The following is an 18,628-nucleotide window of genomic DNA, read 5'->3' on the forward strand; positions in this document are numbered from 1 at the left end:
CATTGCAATAAAACTTCCACTTTTAGTTTTGCAATCCAAACGCAATATTTCTATTTCACAAATAAAAATATCCGACAACACTAAAATCACTGAAACTTCCGCCGCTGACAACGAAAACTGAAAAATATAACGGCACTTTTTGTTTTGGACCTGCATATCAACATTACGCGGTACCATTATGTTTTTGTTTTTGAAATAATATAAAATATTATAACTTATTATAACTAATTATAACTTGTAAATTTTAATATTTTAACATGATTTGAACTATTTCTGACAATAACTAACTTTTTGTTTTCAAGATGACATTCATAGATGACATTTTAGACGGCAACTGACATATATGTCATAATATTTAAATTTTAAAATATGTATGTAATATAATTTAAATTAATATAAGGCAACTTTGTACTAAGAAAACATTTATGCATTCACAAAATACAACAAAGTCTAATAATATAGTTTGAAAACAATGAATATTGAATTAAGATTAAAATAAAAATTAAAAAAGTTAAGCGCGACCCCTTGTGTCAAAATTAGATGATTAAATTTTCGCAATTTATACACCATTTTATGACCGGTGGCGCCTCTAGTGTTTGTTCGGGCGGTTGGTCTTTTACTCCCGCTTATGGCCATTAATGAAAAAGTTCTAACCTTTGGCAAATAATTTTATATTGAATCTTTAGTAATTCTCCAACGATCTTATCACTCACAATTGCTAAAAATATAATGATTTGGCTACAATACTCCGTGTCGACTAGCGTAAACAACCCTGTAGAAACTAAGAAGTACGTGTGTCAAATAAGAAATCTGTATTTCTTATTTATTTTGGCCTGAAGCCACTTTCAATTGAAATAAAGATGATGTAAATGTTGTAAATAGTATTAATAATCAGGATATTGTGCATATAATACCGTATGATCGAAAAAAACGGCGTCAGCCATGGCTATGAAGTGAACATCGCTGTCATTTTATATGTAAAATTATATGGGGAATGTCATCGATCGTCATTTCCAAGCCAACTGGACGCCGTTTTTTTTCGATCATACGGTATTAGTTTATTAGTATTGGTAATTTTGTTATTTCTCTTTATATTCAAAAGTAGTAATATATGTATCTATACTTTTTTAAGGGCTGTTTTTATTTAATATTACAACTCCCAAATAATATAAATACAATCTTTAAATGAGAATACAATACATAGTTTGATTTATTTTAAGATAAGAAGGTCTTTACTATGTAAGTTACTCAAAACTACCGCTCACAGACTACCGTTCAGTTTCTAAAAATGAATTTGTCAGTAAAATAATAAAATTTAATAAATAAAATGTTTAATGAAAAGCAAAAATTACATGTAAAAATAACTATGTTTGAAGTTCAAGGCCTCCTCTGTTCTCTGTTTATCACAGTTGTTTGCAAACACTTTGCAAATAATCGCTTGTAAATGCACCACATAGCAACGTTGTCAGATAAATTTTGCTAGTTTCAAATGAACACTAATTGAACAAGACATACCCAGAAGATGGGCACAATAGATCTTTAAGGTCGCAGTGATTACCCCCCCCCCCCCTCTTAATCATTTTCCTCAGTTCCCCAGAAGATATCCCTAGTTTATACTGGTACAAATTATTAAGTCAGGGTATTATTTATTATTTATGAACCTAAATGTATGAATTGTAATAAATGCTAAATTACATATCACACCTCTCATTATACAAAATAGCATCTGAGAATATGAGGTTAAATAATACCACAAAAGTTTCTTTGGATGATATTTCCCATATAAATTTACATATAAAATGACGCCGTTTTTTTATCATACGGTATTTATACTAAACAATCTTTTTTTTTCACCCTCTATTTCCTCTATTTGGAAAACTTTTCCTACAACCGGCAACCTTGACATTAGAACCTTGACGCGTTCTGGCAACAAAACAAAACAAAGATCATGTGATATAGCCAACCAATCCGGTAGAGAACTCCGTTTCTGTACATTTTAGAAACCAACAATCAGCTGGACGATTGTACCGACATCTTGCACGTCTCGTTGACAATTTACAAATTGACAAACGACGTGATTCATCAGAGATAAGGGATTTTTTAATCAGTATTTTTGGGCTAAAAGTAGCATTTTTAAAAGTTTCTGTGTTTTATGGTATTAAAACTACATCAAAATGATCGACTGCAGAAAATTGATGAGAGATTATTCCAGATATATATTAATAGTTTTTAATTTTTTCTTTGTGGTAAGTTCTTTGTTCTGTTGTAATATCAATTTCATGTAATTACGTACTATTCGGTTTTCCCAGCTGATAGGGGGAGGCCTAGCCAGGGAGGGCCTATTAGGTTTTACCAGCTGATAGGGATTGTTTTGAGAATTTTTTTTACAAATTTTTAGAAGTTTAATGTAAAATAGAGTATACCTATAACTTGAATTGTGCAATGTTACATGTTTGATGCACTATAGGGCTTAAGTGGTAATTTATTTGTATTATTTTTAGCTTACTGGTGTAGTAATTATATCAGTGGGAGTTAGTGCGAAGGCCTACTACAACGAATTCGATGATTTACTTAACGATAAATATTTTTATGTCTCCGATTTACTCATTGTTATTGGGGCTATTATTTTCATTATTGCATTCTTTGGATGCTGTGGAGCCCTAAAAGAAAATGCTTGCTTAACTACAACTGTAAGTATGGATTATAAAATTATAAATTTTTGTAAGTTTTGTATTTATAACTGATTACTTTATTATAGTTTTCCACATTATTGGTTATTATTTTTATACTCGAAGCCTTAGTTGGTATTAGCGGTATTGTGTTAAGACACAAAACGGAAGAGTTTTTGGAGCATAGTATGAATCAAAGCTTAAGTTTGTATGGCAATGATACTGAAATTACTGAAACTTGGGACTTGGTTCAAACTCAGGTAAGTACTTATTATGACAGATTAGAGTTTATGAATCATTATGATAGCAGACAGAAGTGAATTTTGAATAATAAAAACCAATTTAGCAGTTTGGTAATTATTGGGAAAATTGGAAATCGTCCGATTTTCACCAAAATTGGTTAAGATAAAACCAACTTACTAAAAGCCAATTGCTCACTTCAACCGATTTATATATACCAGAACCGGAGTGAGATATAATGACGGTCTCTTTCACCCATGATGCTCCTGGCTTTTAGTAAGTTGGTTTTATCTTTATACATCCTATTTTGAGGTCGTAGATTACGAATCTAAACTTTTTTCCTGGCGGTCTCTTACCGTTTTACAGAAAAACGGAAAATAATTTCAACAGTGAGTTTTTCTATATTTCAGCCCTATAAAGTAATAATTTGACTATATTTTCATTATATGAAAGTTTATCTAAAAGCCACACTTGATTGAGGATAGAAAAATGTACAAAATTTTACTTAAAACACGTTTCTTAACAAAATAACAAAGAAAATTGAGACCAGATGGAAGTTTGACATTTCATATGTCCTTCTTTCTCTCTCCTATGTAATGAGAGAGACAAATATATTCTAGATCTAATCTAGAAATTTGAAAATTTGCAACGTTGCAATATCTTGTATTTTTTCGGATGATTAGGGATTTTAAAAAATTGCCTATTAGATCTGACAATATATTCTAGATCTAATCTAGAAATTTGAAAATTTGCAACGTTGCAATATCTTGTATTTTTTCGGATGATTAGGGATTTTAAAAAATTGCCTATTAGATCTGACAATAATTAAATATACCTATATCCACAAAGTTGCACGAAATAGTTTTGATTGCATTGGTTTTAACTTCTATGCGGAGGGGGTTAATCTTTTTTTGATATAATATAACAAAAAAAAGATTAACCCCCTCTGCATGAAGTTGAAACCAATGCAATCAAAACTTTCGCGCACTTCATGGTTATAAATAGTTAGATCTCGTTGGTAAAATAGCAGTTACGGGAAGGGGCCGTTCCTCTGGCGACCGTCTTTCGTAATCCCAGAATGAGCGAAAAAAACGTTAAATTTAGGTTTAGCATTGGCAACGTTGCTTTAAATGCCAGAAACACATAACCCAACATTTTCAGATTGTTTACAAATTTATTTTAGTAAATTTTCCTCTATTATGCATAGAATTAGCTAAAAAAGTAACAGAAAATAGCAAAAACCTCGTTGTTTATTGAATTAAAATGACATACACAGCTGTCACTGTCACGGATCTTCTCATTAAACAGTAGCTTTCGCAGCATAAAATCTCAGACCAATGGTCTAACGTATAAATAAATATAAAAATCAATACATAAAGATATAAATACTGTATGATTCAAATAAAATGCTGCCACGTATGAAATACAGACTTGATATATCTTGATTTGAGGCTGTTTTTATGATACTTTCAATTATTTTTTTTTTCACACTCAGTTGTAAAAATAAGACGTTTCTTTTACAGATGAAGTGCTGTGGTATTACAAATTACACTGATTGGTTTACTAACAAATATTCAGTTAATCATACTTTACCTGTAAGTTGTTGCCCAATTCCTCATGGTGCAATGAACATATTTAATTGCTCTATAGCGACAGCTTATCCTGAAGGTTGTCTGGAAACTTTTGGAGATTATATCAGAGCAAATACTTCCTCTGTTGAAATTGCTGGAATCTCTTTGGCTCTGGTTCAGGTAAGTGATTTAGACAGGGTGTAGGATAACATTTTTATAAGCAGATGGATCATTTTATTTGATCCACTGGCAGGATATGTATAGATCGTACCAAATAAACTTTTAGTAACGTGATTACGTTTGACCGGCACAGCGTTGCTGACTTTTACATATTTTCTTTTGTTTAAAATACTTTAGGAAACAAAAATGAATTAATCATAAATACAGGGTTGCGCACTTCATTCGCCACAGGGTTGGCAAATATCATGATATTTATATAAATATCAAATATCGGATATATGTATATAAATAATCAAATAGGAAAAAATATATATAAATAAAAAATAGGAAAATATATAAATATCAAATATCGGATATATATCTGATATATATCCGATATATATCAAGTTTTGGTATTTATTTTTGTTTTTATTTTTTTATGTAAAATTGCTTTTAGTATCAAGTAAAATCAAGAGCTCAAGCAAATATTTTTATTTCAACTTAATTATTGTTGCTTTGCCCATAATTACAACATTAAAACAAAAATATGTAAAAAATATACAGAACTTCTAAAAAAAATAAACAGAACTTCTAAAAAATAAACAGGAATTCTAAAAAATAAACAGAAATTCTAAAAAATAGACAGAAATTCTAAAAAATAAACGGAAATTCTAAAAAGTAAACGGAAATTCAAAAAAATAAACAGATATTCTAAAACTAACAACAAACAAATTTATATTTGATTTATTAATTTTATTAATGTTAAATCATCGTCAGATTCGTCAGAGTCAATTGATACTGTTTCTGGCACAGTTTTTGGTACATTTGAATTGTCCCAGATCCAATCAATATTATCTTTTTTGTTTTTTCTTTCTGATTTTTGAGTTTTATTTTTTTATAAATATCATGATATATATCAAGGTATAAATATCATGATATATATCAATGATATATATCCGATATATATCATTGATATACTATATCATGCCAACCCTGATTCGCCATGGTTGATTATACGAAAACGGAAAGATGTAGAAACAAAATATTTTATGGATATATGTGGGGAGACAATGTGCACAATTTAAAATTATTTTGAAATATATAGGGTGTTTCGGAACAATGATCCATACCAAACTTATATTTTTTCTTATGAAACACCCGGTATTTTATTTTATTTTTGAATTCTTGGGCCCAAAACAATGTATGTATTATGAGGGTTAAATATGTTTAAAATCTTTGGTTTTTGAGATATTTAGAGATATTTAAATATGCATGTTACAATAGAATAGAGTGTAGAACACCCTGTAGATTACTTTACAGAATTAATTCTTGTGCTGAGTTTAAAGGTAGAGAAATCAATTTTATTAAAAAATTGTATTGCTTTCTTAAATTTATACTGGAGTATCAAAAATTACTGATCTATGTTAGATATTTATTTTAACATAAAATTGTGTTATTTCAAATGCAACACCCTGTATTTTTTAAATTAAATCGAAGCAGATTTAAATGCTCTTTCAAACTATATTAGGATTTCCTATACCACCTATCTAGCTCAGATTTTGAATAAAAAGCGATTTTTCAATAAAATGACAATCAAGATGGCTGGCGTTGCGATGGCAATTTTCTGACACTTAGTAACTATTTTAAAATCGACATTATATACTAATCGACGTAATAGAGGGTGGGATTATTATTATTTATAGAGGTACAGGCTCTCGTCTACCAATCTCAAGGTAGTAGGTTCCAATCCTACACCCGACATTTCATCAGCCGACTATTTTTATTAAAATAAAAATAGTTTGGGTACCTAGGTCGACGCAGCCTTAAATGAGTACTTGGGATTCACAATCCTGAGGTAATAATAGGCGGTTAAAGCGTAGTGCTAGCCACATTACCTTCCTTGTATACCGAACAGCTCTAGCATGGCAAGCTGTACCTTGCTACTTCCAAGGCGTTAAACGCTATATACGGGAGTTATTATTATTATTATGCTTCCTAAATGTCATTTCAATATTTTATCTCTCTGTAACTGTTATACATTTTTATATCAATATATATTTATTATTTTCAGCTTGTGGGAATAATTCTGTCCTGCTATTTGGCGAAACAAATAAGGAGCGACTATGAAACAGTCTGAAGAGGTCAGGGGACACTTTAACTTCTATATTGACATAACCAAAGTTATAGAGTTATAGCAATAAAAATCTTAATAATCCTTAGTTTATTATGTCTTATTATATCAATCAATTCTAAAAAAGGAATTATAGTTATTTTGATTTAACCATATTTGTATTTCCAGTATAATGTTTATGTTAAAATTATATAGGTGGTTGTAGAATATATCTTCTGCAAAATTTGCTGTGTATATTAGTCTTAAGTCCAGAATTCGTTTTTACTTTGTTATTTTTATGAATATACGTTGTAGAAATTATAATAGGCCATACTTATTTACTAAACGAAAAAGCAAGCTCTGTTGAACTGTACATTTTTACATATTTGGAATCAGATTTAACTGCTTTATGCAATAATTGTGCTGTGAAATCGACGGTTTTGTTCAAGACAATATTTTTGTGCTAATTAGGGTTCCGTACCCAAAGAGTAAAAACGGGAACCCTATTACTAAGACTTCGCTGTCCGTCCGTCCGTCCGTCCGTCTGTCACAAAGGTCTATCTTATGAACCGTTATAGCTAGACAGTTGAAATTTTTACAGATAATGTATCTATAAGAACAAATACCAAAAACAGAATTAAATAAATATTTATAAATAAAAAAGTACTTTCACTAAACATTATCTTTTTAAGTTAGAATTTTATATAGAATCTTTCAAGTCTTCGGTGGCCGCGTAGTAAAGCGTTAGGACTTTACGCTGCTATGTAGTGGGGTGAGATGGCTGAAAAAAGTTTCACATCTGGCAACCAATGCGCCCTTTTGGTTTCAGATAGCACATAGGTAGACGAGTCTAAAAAGCCTGGGACACAAATTTTTCTGGCCATTTAGCGGTCTTGATGACGTAATCAAAATGGTCGCCAAAATCTTTCTAGATTTCCCGTTATAACTCAATTTTTCTTTCCGATATCAACATATGTTTATAGTGATTATGAATTAGGAGAAATCATGCTTCCTAACGGTGTATTTGGTTTTATAGTTTAGGTTCACAAAACCAAAAATATTTGAAATTTTATTTTTTTTTCATCGCATTTTGCTAAATAACTTGAAATCAGTTACATTTACGATGTACATCTTGTAAATGTGTTAAAAGGGGAATACGCTGTACAAAACTTTGTGTATGTGAAGGATAGTGCTCGGATAGTGATCGGTAATCATAAGTGAACGGGTAAAATGCAAATCATCTACTCTGGATATGACTTCTGTAACTATATATAACTATATGTTTGAAAGCTACTTTACAGTTATACCTTGAGTGTGCTTCATGTGCGCGATTTTAAAACGGAAATCAAAGTTTCGTCTTCCGAAAAAAGCTATAATTTATTTACTTATTAATTTAAAATTAGTTATTACTTTTTTTAGCAGGTACAAAGCTGTATTACATTTCGAAATCTATAAATTACATTGCTGCCCTAACGACTAGCTGTGCAACGCTACATTGTTTTGGCAGATTTTTAGCAACTGTTTATGACAAAATAGAAGATATATATACCGTTATAAAGGTAATTTTTTGGCGAAGTAAAAAAATATAGAACACATTTTTAGCTACATATAGTGAATTTCAAGTTATTTAGAAAAATCTGACGAAAAAATGAAATTAAAAAACATTTTTTTTAAGTAGCAAATATTTTTGTTATTATAAACGTAAATAATTTTGTGAAATATACCGTTAAAAAGCGCGTTTCCTCCTCTTTTATAATCACTAACAATATTTGTTAATATCAAAAAGTAAAACTGACTTATAGCGGGAAATATAGAAGCGTGTCTAAAAATTTTGGCGGCCATTTTGATTACGTCATCAAGACCGCTAGAGGGCCAGAAAAATTTGTGTCCCGAGCTTCTTAGACTTGTCTATCTATGTGCTATCTAAATCCAAAAGGGTGCGTTGGATGCCAGATGTGAAATATTTTGGCATAAAAAATTTTAAGCTAACATACCCCACTAATGACGTTGGAGCCGTAGTAAGGCAGGTTTGAATCCTAGTCAAGGCGACTTTTTTTAATCGTTTTTTTTTTATTTTTCCATATTTTTACATATTTATTTTTACTTTTTACATATTTATTATTGATTAATACAATGTTTAGTAATGTATTTCTTCATTTTTTTTTAAATTACTTATACGCTCATTGAAAATTTCAGCTAAATCGGAAGAAAAGTTTATAATAATATAGTGTATGTTGTATAGATAATGAATGGTGCGCGAGTCCGACTCGCACTTGACCAATTTTTTTATTATTCATCTCATTGAATTTATTTTTTCAGTAATTATTAAAATTATATTGATGCAAATACAATTACAAAAATACTGTAGTAAGTATAAAGAAAGTAATAAACAGGTAGTATTTTTACTGTAGCATACAATTTTAAACTAGAATGCTATAACATGGAAAACAAATTTATTGCAGTATAGGTATAACAGGGTGTCCCAGAAATAAATGCAAGTATTTTAACTGGTAGTATAGTTCAACCCCAGAAATATGCCTATGAGGGTTTTTTCGCGAAAAAAAAAATTTTGAAAATTCGAAATTTTTTGAAAAATTTTATTGGATTTTTTTTAGTTTTTAGTTAAAAAACATAATTTCTTGATAATATAGCAACATAGGTATTACTGACTGTCAAGGTGTTTCTACCTGTCACTCAATACTCTCGCAGTTAGCTTTTTCAAGAACCGATACGTTTGAGATATGATGGAACCATTTGATTCTTTCAAGAGATGTCTAAGGTGTCTCTGTTGCAACTTGTTTAATGCGTTCATGTGTCGGCGGTACGGCACCCAGGTTTCGCTCCCATATAACGTGGTTATTATTATTGCTCGGTACACTGCAAGTTTCGTTTTTGTGCTCAGGTCATGGTTGTAGAAAACCCTGTCTTTTAATTTCCAGAATGCTCTTGAGGCGCTGCTAATCCTGTGCGGAATTTCAGAGTCGATATTGGCCTTTTCCGAAATCAAAGTGTAATTGAATTCCGCTACATATTCCAGTAGTTCTTCTCCGATTTTTATTGCATTGTTGTGATGTTCCGGGGAGTGCACATGATTTTAGTTTTGTTGATGTTCAGCTTAAGGCCCAAAGCCTCGTGGGGTATATATGGGGTATATTATAGCAAACAGGGGTATAGCAGAAACCAGTTTTGGTGATTCCGCTTCTCATGTGTTGCCAACTGGGAAGTTAGCAACCAAAATAAAAGTATCTATAGCTCCCCAAGTAGCATTTTCACGACTTGCGACCACATGTTTACTAAACACAACGTTGGATTAGTTACAAAAAATCGTTAGCTCCCTACCTTGGGTATTAAAATAAATTTAAACGTTTTTATAACGTTGTGCCGACGTTGGACTAGTACTACAGCAAAGTAGAAGCTTCTGCGACGTCGAATAAACGTTGTCTTGTAACCTTTTTGCTTAAGTGATCTTTAGGTGATTTGGACCACGTAGTTACAACGTTGGACAATATAGAGTTTTCCGACGTCAGTTTCAGGACCTATTCCAACGTTATGCAAACGTCGTCTGTTTTACTAATTCCAACGTTGTTTAGATTTCCTTATAATTACGTTGGTAGGACGTCGAGTCACTACCTTTTTCGCAAGTGTATTGAACCATAACCTTAAATCTTAAATTCTCACTTCATTATTCTGTTCAGTCAGACAGTTCAGTGCTGTTTTTGTTTTTATAAAAAAAAACTTAATTAAAATGAGACATAAAAAGGTACATATAAAACTAAATTTAAATATACATCGACATATATTACCGATAGTTTATCCACTCCCTCGTTTATTTAGATTATAGAGGGCGGTACAAGCTAGACTCTTGGATGACTAAATTAGGCAATCTTGCGACTAGTATACTACCTGTTAAGGCCGAACTGCGACTTTATTAGTCCAGTATGTGACTACTCGAACTACTCCATCTTAATCTCCAAAACAACAAAGTGAAAGCCGCCATGTTGTTAAATAAGAAAATGTTTCGTTCCTAAAATGCAATTCCTGCTTTTTGAATACATTAACTTGAAATATTTGACCCTAAAAAACACGCGGAAACAATTTTTTCGACTGCGAATAAATTATTCTCATTTTACTAAAAAAAATTCAAGAAAATATTTGAAACTTCTTTAATTTTAAGGCCCATTAGTATTTTTCAAAGTAGAAACAATACATTTATCAATAAAGTTGTTTGCGTTTAACTTTTTTGCCTTGGGTAACGAGTTACAGAGTCGGTTAAAGTGTTTCAATAATTATTATCTTCAAACATCCTCCACACTTAAATACCTTTGTTTTGTTTTCCTTGACTGCCATCTGACTTATGTCTCTAACTAAATCATAAAATAATATTTTTACTATAATTATCCCAATTTAGGATAAAACGCGACTTAGACGCCATATTAGTTTTGTATTTCTGTGAATTAGGATTTTAAACAACGTTGCAGTTTGTACTAAATTAGGCTTCGAGCCAACGTCGGTATCCAACGTCGTTTCGACCCAAAAATTATTCTCCAAACTAGTGCAGACTAGGGTTGGCACGAGGTTGTGCCGACGTTGCACCCCGACGTTTAGTCGCGTGACAGAACGTTGTCCCGACGTCCAAATGTTGCTTGGGTAAAAATTGGTAGGTGTGGCTGGGTTGGATTTGAAGCAGGATAAGGCAGGATTGTAGCAGCCCAAGCAGGATCGTATTTTATAATTCGTACTTTCAATGAGTTGCTAGGTAACTTCCCCGATCTGGAAAATCGTTATACAGCGTGGAATCCGGCCCTGGCGGATGCGCTCGATAATAACCGGAGCAGCGCCCTACGTTACCCGCCACCCTCCAGACGGAATCTGACAGTCGATTTTTCTTAGTGGACCAAATAATGTAATGATTTACCTGCAATCGGACCAATAATTTTATTTTCATAGTATTTGAAACGTATTTTTCTATTTGTACATACGCCGAACGGTGCATTTATTCTTATTCTGTGTTGTGCCAATGGATTACCATTCGTTTTGATCACGATCATTGTTCTCCTTTATTGTTTGACGTTTCGCCATATTAGCAAACCACTTGTTAACATTCGGTGTTTTAATTATTTATGACTGCATCTTGCTTGAAGCACGCAACCGTAGTGTCTTGGAGCTTTTTTATTTACAAACCCTTTCTGTGTCGTTACTCTTTTCTTCGCCTTGTTCGTTTTTTGTCGTCTTTATAATGATCGGGTAAGTCGATAATTTAGTAGACCGTCTTTATTTATAAATAATTGTAATTTTCATGTTTTTATTAACTTTGTTTTTCTTAACGTATACCACTCTAAAAAGCATGTCATTGTTTTTACATCACACATTAATCATTGGCTTTTGTAAATTTTAATTAGCCGGTCCCGCATGTACCGAAATCTGTTGGTGTTTTTAACCTTAATACATTGTATCTTACTACTTATAATACTTACTATATAGGGTGTCCCAGAAATAAGTGCAAGTATTTTAACACGTTGAGTCCCGGCGTGACACTGAAAAAAATGTTTTGTTGGGACCGGTTTTTTTTTCTGCTTCAGACCTTTATATTTGGTCTATACATGTGTAGGTAAGGTTTAATATACGCCGAAAAAGGCATTTTCAAGTTTTTTTTTGTTTATTTTTGAGTCATCGCATTGATCCACCCCGTCCTAAGGATGAAATATTCTTATTTGGACCGTGAGTACCTAATGCAAAATAGGTAGTAATAATCATCGTTTGATAGAAGGCAAAAAGAACACATGTGTACCTGTATAAAACTACTGAGTAAAAAAATATACATTTACGACGCTTTTTACGTAAAAATGGTCTCTTGTTAAAACTCGCTACGAGTAATGGTTTTCGAGATATTTGGAATCGAAATTATCAATACCTGTCATCACTGACATAAATTAAACATGTTGACTAAATAGTTATTAGACTGAAATCATAAATTTGAAATGTTTTTGTACCAAAAGTTCAACAAAAACTGTTTTATCATAATTTTTTGCAGAAAAAATATGATTAATTTAAAAAAATAAAAATTTCCCAAATTTATTATTTCAGTGAAATAACTATCTACTCAACGTGTTTATTTTTCGTTAATAATGGTATGTACTGACTATTTCCATTCTAAATATCTTGGGAACGGTTGCTTGTAGCGATTTTTACAAAGAGATATTTTTTACGTAAAAAATCACAGTTAAAACAGTTAAAACGCATGTAGGTGGCTCCCTCTACCAGTAGGAGTCATATTGACATCAAAATCAAATTTCTCATGTCAAAAAACTCCCAGACATCGATTTTCATCTAAATATTGACGTTACTTCAGAAATTATTTGGAAAAAATCGAAATAAAAATGAAATTTCTACACCCTGTATCTCCGAAACTAAGCATTTTAGGACATACATTTATACGAACTTTTTTACCTATTTTTATCTGCAGAATATGCTGCCGAAGTTTCCCGAATACAATTCGGACCACCCTGTATATTTATTTCTGTTTACACAATTATTTTTTTTAAACGGCCAAAGATAGATATAATTTTAAACTTCAAATCTCAATTCTCCATGTTAATGAATTTTTCATAAAGTTCACTGAAAATAAATATAAATAAAACCTGTACTTAAATATGCTTTTCACAAATTACAGTTTTTCTACACATTAGGATGTGGCATATAACATGTATATGTTGCGGTTAAAGTCCGATGTCCGGTTAATGTCGACATTAACACGTTAATGTTTGGGTTAGGTTATGTTTCTGGTTGTTTTGTTGTGTGTTAGTGTGCGAACACAGTGCAAGCAGGTTTGCCGCTTACTGGTAGTCAGCGCCAATCTGGGCACCTATTCTTGACATCGTTCGCAACTTTGCGTATACACATCACGTGTATTGTTATAAACAGGGTATCCCAGAAATAAGTGTAAGTATTTTAAAGGGTGGTAGATCTCAATAAAAGAAACATATTTTCTCTTTATCGTTTTTCAAATAAGTCCAAAATAATGGAGTTATTTTACTTTGAAAATTTCCCAAAAAAATGATTTTTTGCTAAAATTTTGAGAACCTTCTTCTTCATGTGCCTTCTCCTCATCGGAGGTTGACGACCATCAATTGGAATTCCTCCCTGTCTTGAGCCAAACGGATAATCGCACTGGCCTCTCCTATATTAAACCACTGGCGCAAATTCCGCAATCAGGAAAACCGTTTACGCCCGATGCCTCGTCGTCCTTCAATCTTTCCCTCAACGATCAGCTGTAGGAAACTATATTTGTTATTTCGAAAAATATGACCAAAATATTCTGCTTTCCGTTGTTTTATTGTAGTCAATAGTTCTTGGTCCTTACACATTCTTTCCAATACTTCGAGATTTGTTTGAGAACCACTGGATCTTTTCTGGATTTTCTTTCTTGTAAATTTAATCTACTACCATTGTTGCCATATTATCAAGAAATTATTTTTTTTAAATAAAAACTAAAAAAAATTGCAAAAAAATTCCAAAAATATTTTCAAAAAATTCCGAATTTTCAAACAAAATTTATTTAGAGAAAAACCTCATAGGCGTGTTTCTGGGGTTGAACTATACTACCAGTTAAGTTAAAATACTTGCACGTATTTCTGGGACACCCTGTATATGGTGACATAGTAGCGCCGCGCCGCCTCGCGCTTATAACCTTGAAAAATTAAAGCGTGTTATCAAATCGGCTAGTTCACAGTGAAAGCAGGTAGGCGCCGTCAACCAGCGTTCATCGGCGTTCTCGCTTTTACCGGAACGAAAATTTATTTATTTCTGCTTTTGCACGCGCCGATCGACGGCGCACAGAGGGGTATTAAGAACTAAAAGTTGGCCAAAATTATGTTTTATGATTTTTGTGCTTTTTTGCTAGTAATATTAATTATTAGAGGAGAGGGTGCTAATACGGAACCCCATTTTGTTTTTCCTACATAATATTTTTTCCTCTACTCTGAAACTCTTTCCACCGATCAAATAGGGCCATTTTGTGCAAAACCAAGCAATTGGATGAGGATGCTAGAACAAGAAAGTAATTTGTATATTATAGACGATATTTGAGCGAGGATGGGTGTTATGGGGTAAAGACTATTTCGTTTAAGAATCTATTTAAATCAATGTTTTTTTTTGGCAATGGCAAGATTTTTGTACATATTCCAAAGCTGGAGACTTTAAGCACTAAAGGGATACTAATTTCCATGCGGAATATTGCCGAATAGTCTTACACCTTATAAAAATGCCTCTGATTTTTTAAATATAAAACATTATAAAGAAATAGAATAGAAGGAAACGTTTCAAAATAAAAATATGGCATAAAACAGGACTTGCCAGCTGGCTCTGTATCCATCATGACAGTTATTATAAACAATTTGCAAAAAACAGCACTACAAACAATTCCACTATTTTATAATCTTAGAAATATTCAGAATACACTCAAGATAATTCATACTTATAATTGAAATATATTATTTATTTGATAGTCAACTTACGACTTAAAAAAAGCTAAAAAAAAAGCTAAAGTGGTAAACGTGCTTACATTTAGTATTTATAGATTTGTATTCAGTTAAGATAAAAAATGAAAATAAAAAAATATCACTTTTGGCCAGGTTTATAGACCAAATACCCCTATGTGCGGCGCCGGCGCGGCGGGCGCGGCGTTTGAATATGGTTACGTTAGGTTAGGTTAGTTAATCAAGTAAATTTCCTCTTAATTAACTACTTCCGAACCCTGCTCGCATCTCCGAAAAAGCCATATAACAATACACGAGAGGCATATACGCAAAGTTACGCATCACGTGTATTGTTATATGGCTTTTTCGGAGATGCGAGATGTGAGCGATATTTGAAGATGCAAGTGATTAAGAATAGGTACCCAGAGACGGCGCTGGCTGTCGGAAAACAGAAACCTGCCTCCACTATGTTCGTACCCTTATTCTCGAGATTAACCGGGTAATGTCGGCATTAACCGAACATCGGACCTTAACCGTAACATATATTATTAAACATCTTAAGTATTGAGATACAAAAAAATGGTGACAATTTTTTCTAAAAAAACTTTTTTTTATTATACTAACTCTGATGTTATTATAGATGTCTTATGAAATTTGATGCACGTTTTCTATGCATAAGAATTATTATTTTTAAGTCCAATAAAAGTGTCTTGTATATCCCAAAGTACTTTAATTTTTTAAGCAAAAACTATACGTTCAACAAAAAAAAATGAAGATACAAAAATTGTTTAAAAATAAATTAAGATTTTGCAAATAATGTTTATTATATAACAAGTTAGTGGTGTACCATTTCTTCTCAAAATGTATTCTATATAAAACCCGTGCCGACGCCACTGATTGAAATAAATAATTTTGTTTGAACATCGAAATTATGTTTTGGTGCATAGGAAACGTGGATCAAGTTTCATAAAGATATCTATAATAACATCAGTGTTATTATGAAAAACATTTTTTTTTGAAAAATTTACCACACTGTATCTCAAAAGTTTTTTTCTTAGAATAGGTTCAAGAATCGCTCCTTTAAATATTACCATGTTATTAAGGAATATCCTTTATGATTGCTATAATCAACTATCAAAAAACGACCATTTGTCCGTACGCTCAACTTTTATTTTTCCATAAAATCTCACGGTAGCCGATGGTAGCAGATAAATGATATATTTTTGTATTTGTATTATATTATATTATATTGTAAAAATATTAAAATATACAACACTCTATATCACACAATTTATGTTTGACTGTTTAACTTGTAAATTTCAGAAGGTCAAGTTTAGCTTGAAGATATTTAAACATACAAAAAAGTAAAATTAAAGAAATGCGTCTCATATAATCTAGGATTATGTATAAAATATTATTAAATAATATTTAAAACGTAATAATTGTAACAATTGAATGCAAACTAAATATAATAATATTTCATTATTGTATTTTATAATCCCATTATTATTATTACTTCTTTATAAAAAATCGTAATCAATATGATGAATTTATAAGGAGTGGACAATTATTGCGTTTAAACGGATACATACTCGTTATAGATTATATAATTGCCTTATAGACAGGTTTTAAAAATATAGCCTATTTATACTAGAGATAGGTCGTTATTTAACTCTCTGTTATAACAGGTATTTGTAACTATTAATCTAATATCATGGCGAGTTTTAAATAAAATATTTTCAGGGCTGGTAGATCTCGAGAAAAGAAACATATTTTCTCTAAACCGTTTTTCAAATAGAGCCAAAATAACCAAATTATTTTACTTTGAAAATTTGAAAAAACTGAGATCCTTCTCAGTTTTCTTTCGGATAGAAATAACAGGAACCTGTTATTTTAAGCTGTTATAAATAAATAACGGTAACAGTATAAACTATTATTTAAAAATAACGGTTTTGCCCGTCAGTATACATTTTATACAGGGTGTCCCAGAAATAAGTGCAAGTATTTTAAGTTGTGGTCATATACAGGGTGTACACTGCAAGTTTCGTTTTTGTACTCAAGTCATGATTGTATAAAACCCTGTCTTAATTTCCAGAATGCCCTTGAGGCGCTGCTAATCCTGTGCTGAATTTCAGAGTCAATATTGGCCTTTTCCGAAATCAAACTGCCAAGGTAATTGAATTCCGCCACATATTCCAATAGTTCTTCTCCGATTTTTATAGCGTTGTTGTGATCTTCCGGGGGAGTGCACATGATTTTGGTTTTGTCGATGTTTAGCTTAAGGCCCAAAGCCTCGTATGCCTAGGTATATACATGTATATATGTGTTCAACATTTCTAGTAATTGTTGTAACGTGTTTGCAACTAGAGCGCAGTCGGCAGCGTATTGAAGTTCTGTGATGAATTATGTACGTGTTTTTGAATCTTTTTATGCTGAACAGACCGCCGTCGTATCTGTATCTAATGCCCAATCCTCTCTCCTGCAATTTGCTGTCCACTATAATGGAGAGCGCTGCCATGAATATGTTGAATAGGAGGGGCGCTAAGACACATCACTGCCTAACTCCTGTATTTGTTAGGAATGGATCGCTCAGTGATCCATGATGTGACACTCTTGACTTGTTGTTGTTATGGAGGCTTTTACACACTGTAAGAAATTTGTTGGGTACTCCGAACTTTTTCATAATTGCCCAAAGCGCATCTCTGTTCACAGAGTCGAAGGCTTTTGTTAGATCGATGAATGCAACATAAAATTTAGACTGCTGCTCTTTTACTTTTTCCTGTAGTTGGCGGATGGAAAATATGGAATCGACGGTACCGCGGTTGGTATGAAAACCTGTTTGCGATTCTGGAATGATTTTTTCTATATATGGGTGCAGGCGGTTTGGCATAATTTTTTCAAGAATTTTTCCTCCGATAGCCAATAGTGAAATTCTCCGGTAATTTCCGCAGTACTGGTACAATAAACAAACTATATTAGCCTTTTAAGCAGCTCTACTTTTCATATTTAGTACTTTCTTTGCGTCGTCTTCCGCCTTTGGCTCGAGGACAGAGCCGTTTCGAAAAATTAATTTTTCCTATTTGCATAATTAGGTTTAGTTTTACGGGATTGCTTTTTGTAGCCGGGCAAAGTTTTAAGATTTGCAAATCGGATTAGTTTATGGAACAAAAAATAGGAAATTCTACTTGGAGAAAAGTTTTTGCCTTATCTCTTTATTTATTATTATATTTTTTTTGTGTAATTTGGTTGACTGTTTAATGTGAAAATTGTTAGATGTTTTTTGCAATGAACAATTTGGTACAATTAACAGTCATTTTTTGTTATAGTCTTTCGCATTTTTTAAACGGTTTTATTTAGCTCGACCCGTACGGTATTTATTTATTTGGGTCAAAATTAGAAATTGAA

At 32.0% G+C, this 18,628-nt stretch overlaps 1 protein-coding gene across 1 annotated transcript; it reads left to right on the forward strand.

Annotated features, from left to right (window-relative positions):
- The first annotated feature begins 2,006 nt into the window (after positions 1-2,006).
- On the forward strand, positions 2,007-7,073 carry LOC115880645 (CD63 antigen-like). The gene is made up of 5 exons (XM_030897927.1): positions 2,007-2,246; positions 2,502-2,690; positions 2,759-2,929; positions 4,433-4,660; positions 6,711-7,073. The coding sequence occupies exons 1-5, from the start codon at positions 2,175-2,177 to the stop codon at positions 6,774-6,776; spliced, it is 726 nt and encodes a 241-aa protein (XP_030753787.1). The 5' UTR covers positions 2,007-2,174; the 3' UTR covers positions 6,777-7,073.
- The last annotated feature ends 11,555 nt before the right edge of the window (positions 7,074-18,628 follow it).

The sequence above is a fragment of the Sitophilus oryzae genome, unplaced genomic scaffold, assembly GCF_002938485.1.
Source record: "Sitophilus oryzae breed Bouriz unplaced genomic scaffold, Soryzae_2.0 scaffold_1081_pilon_pilon, whole genome shotgun sequence".
NCBI classification, from domain to species: Eukaryota; Metazoa; Arthropoda; class Insecta; order Coleoptera; family Curculionidae; genus Sitophilus; species Sitophilus oryzae.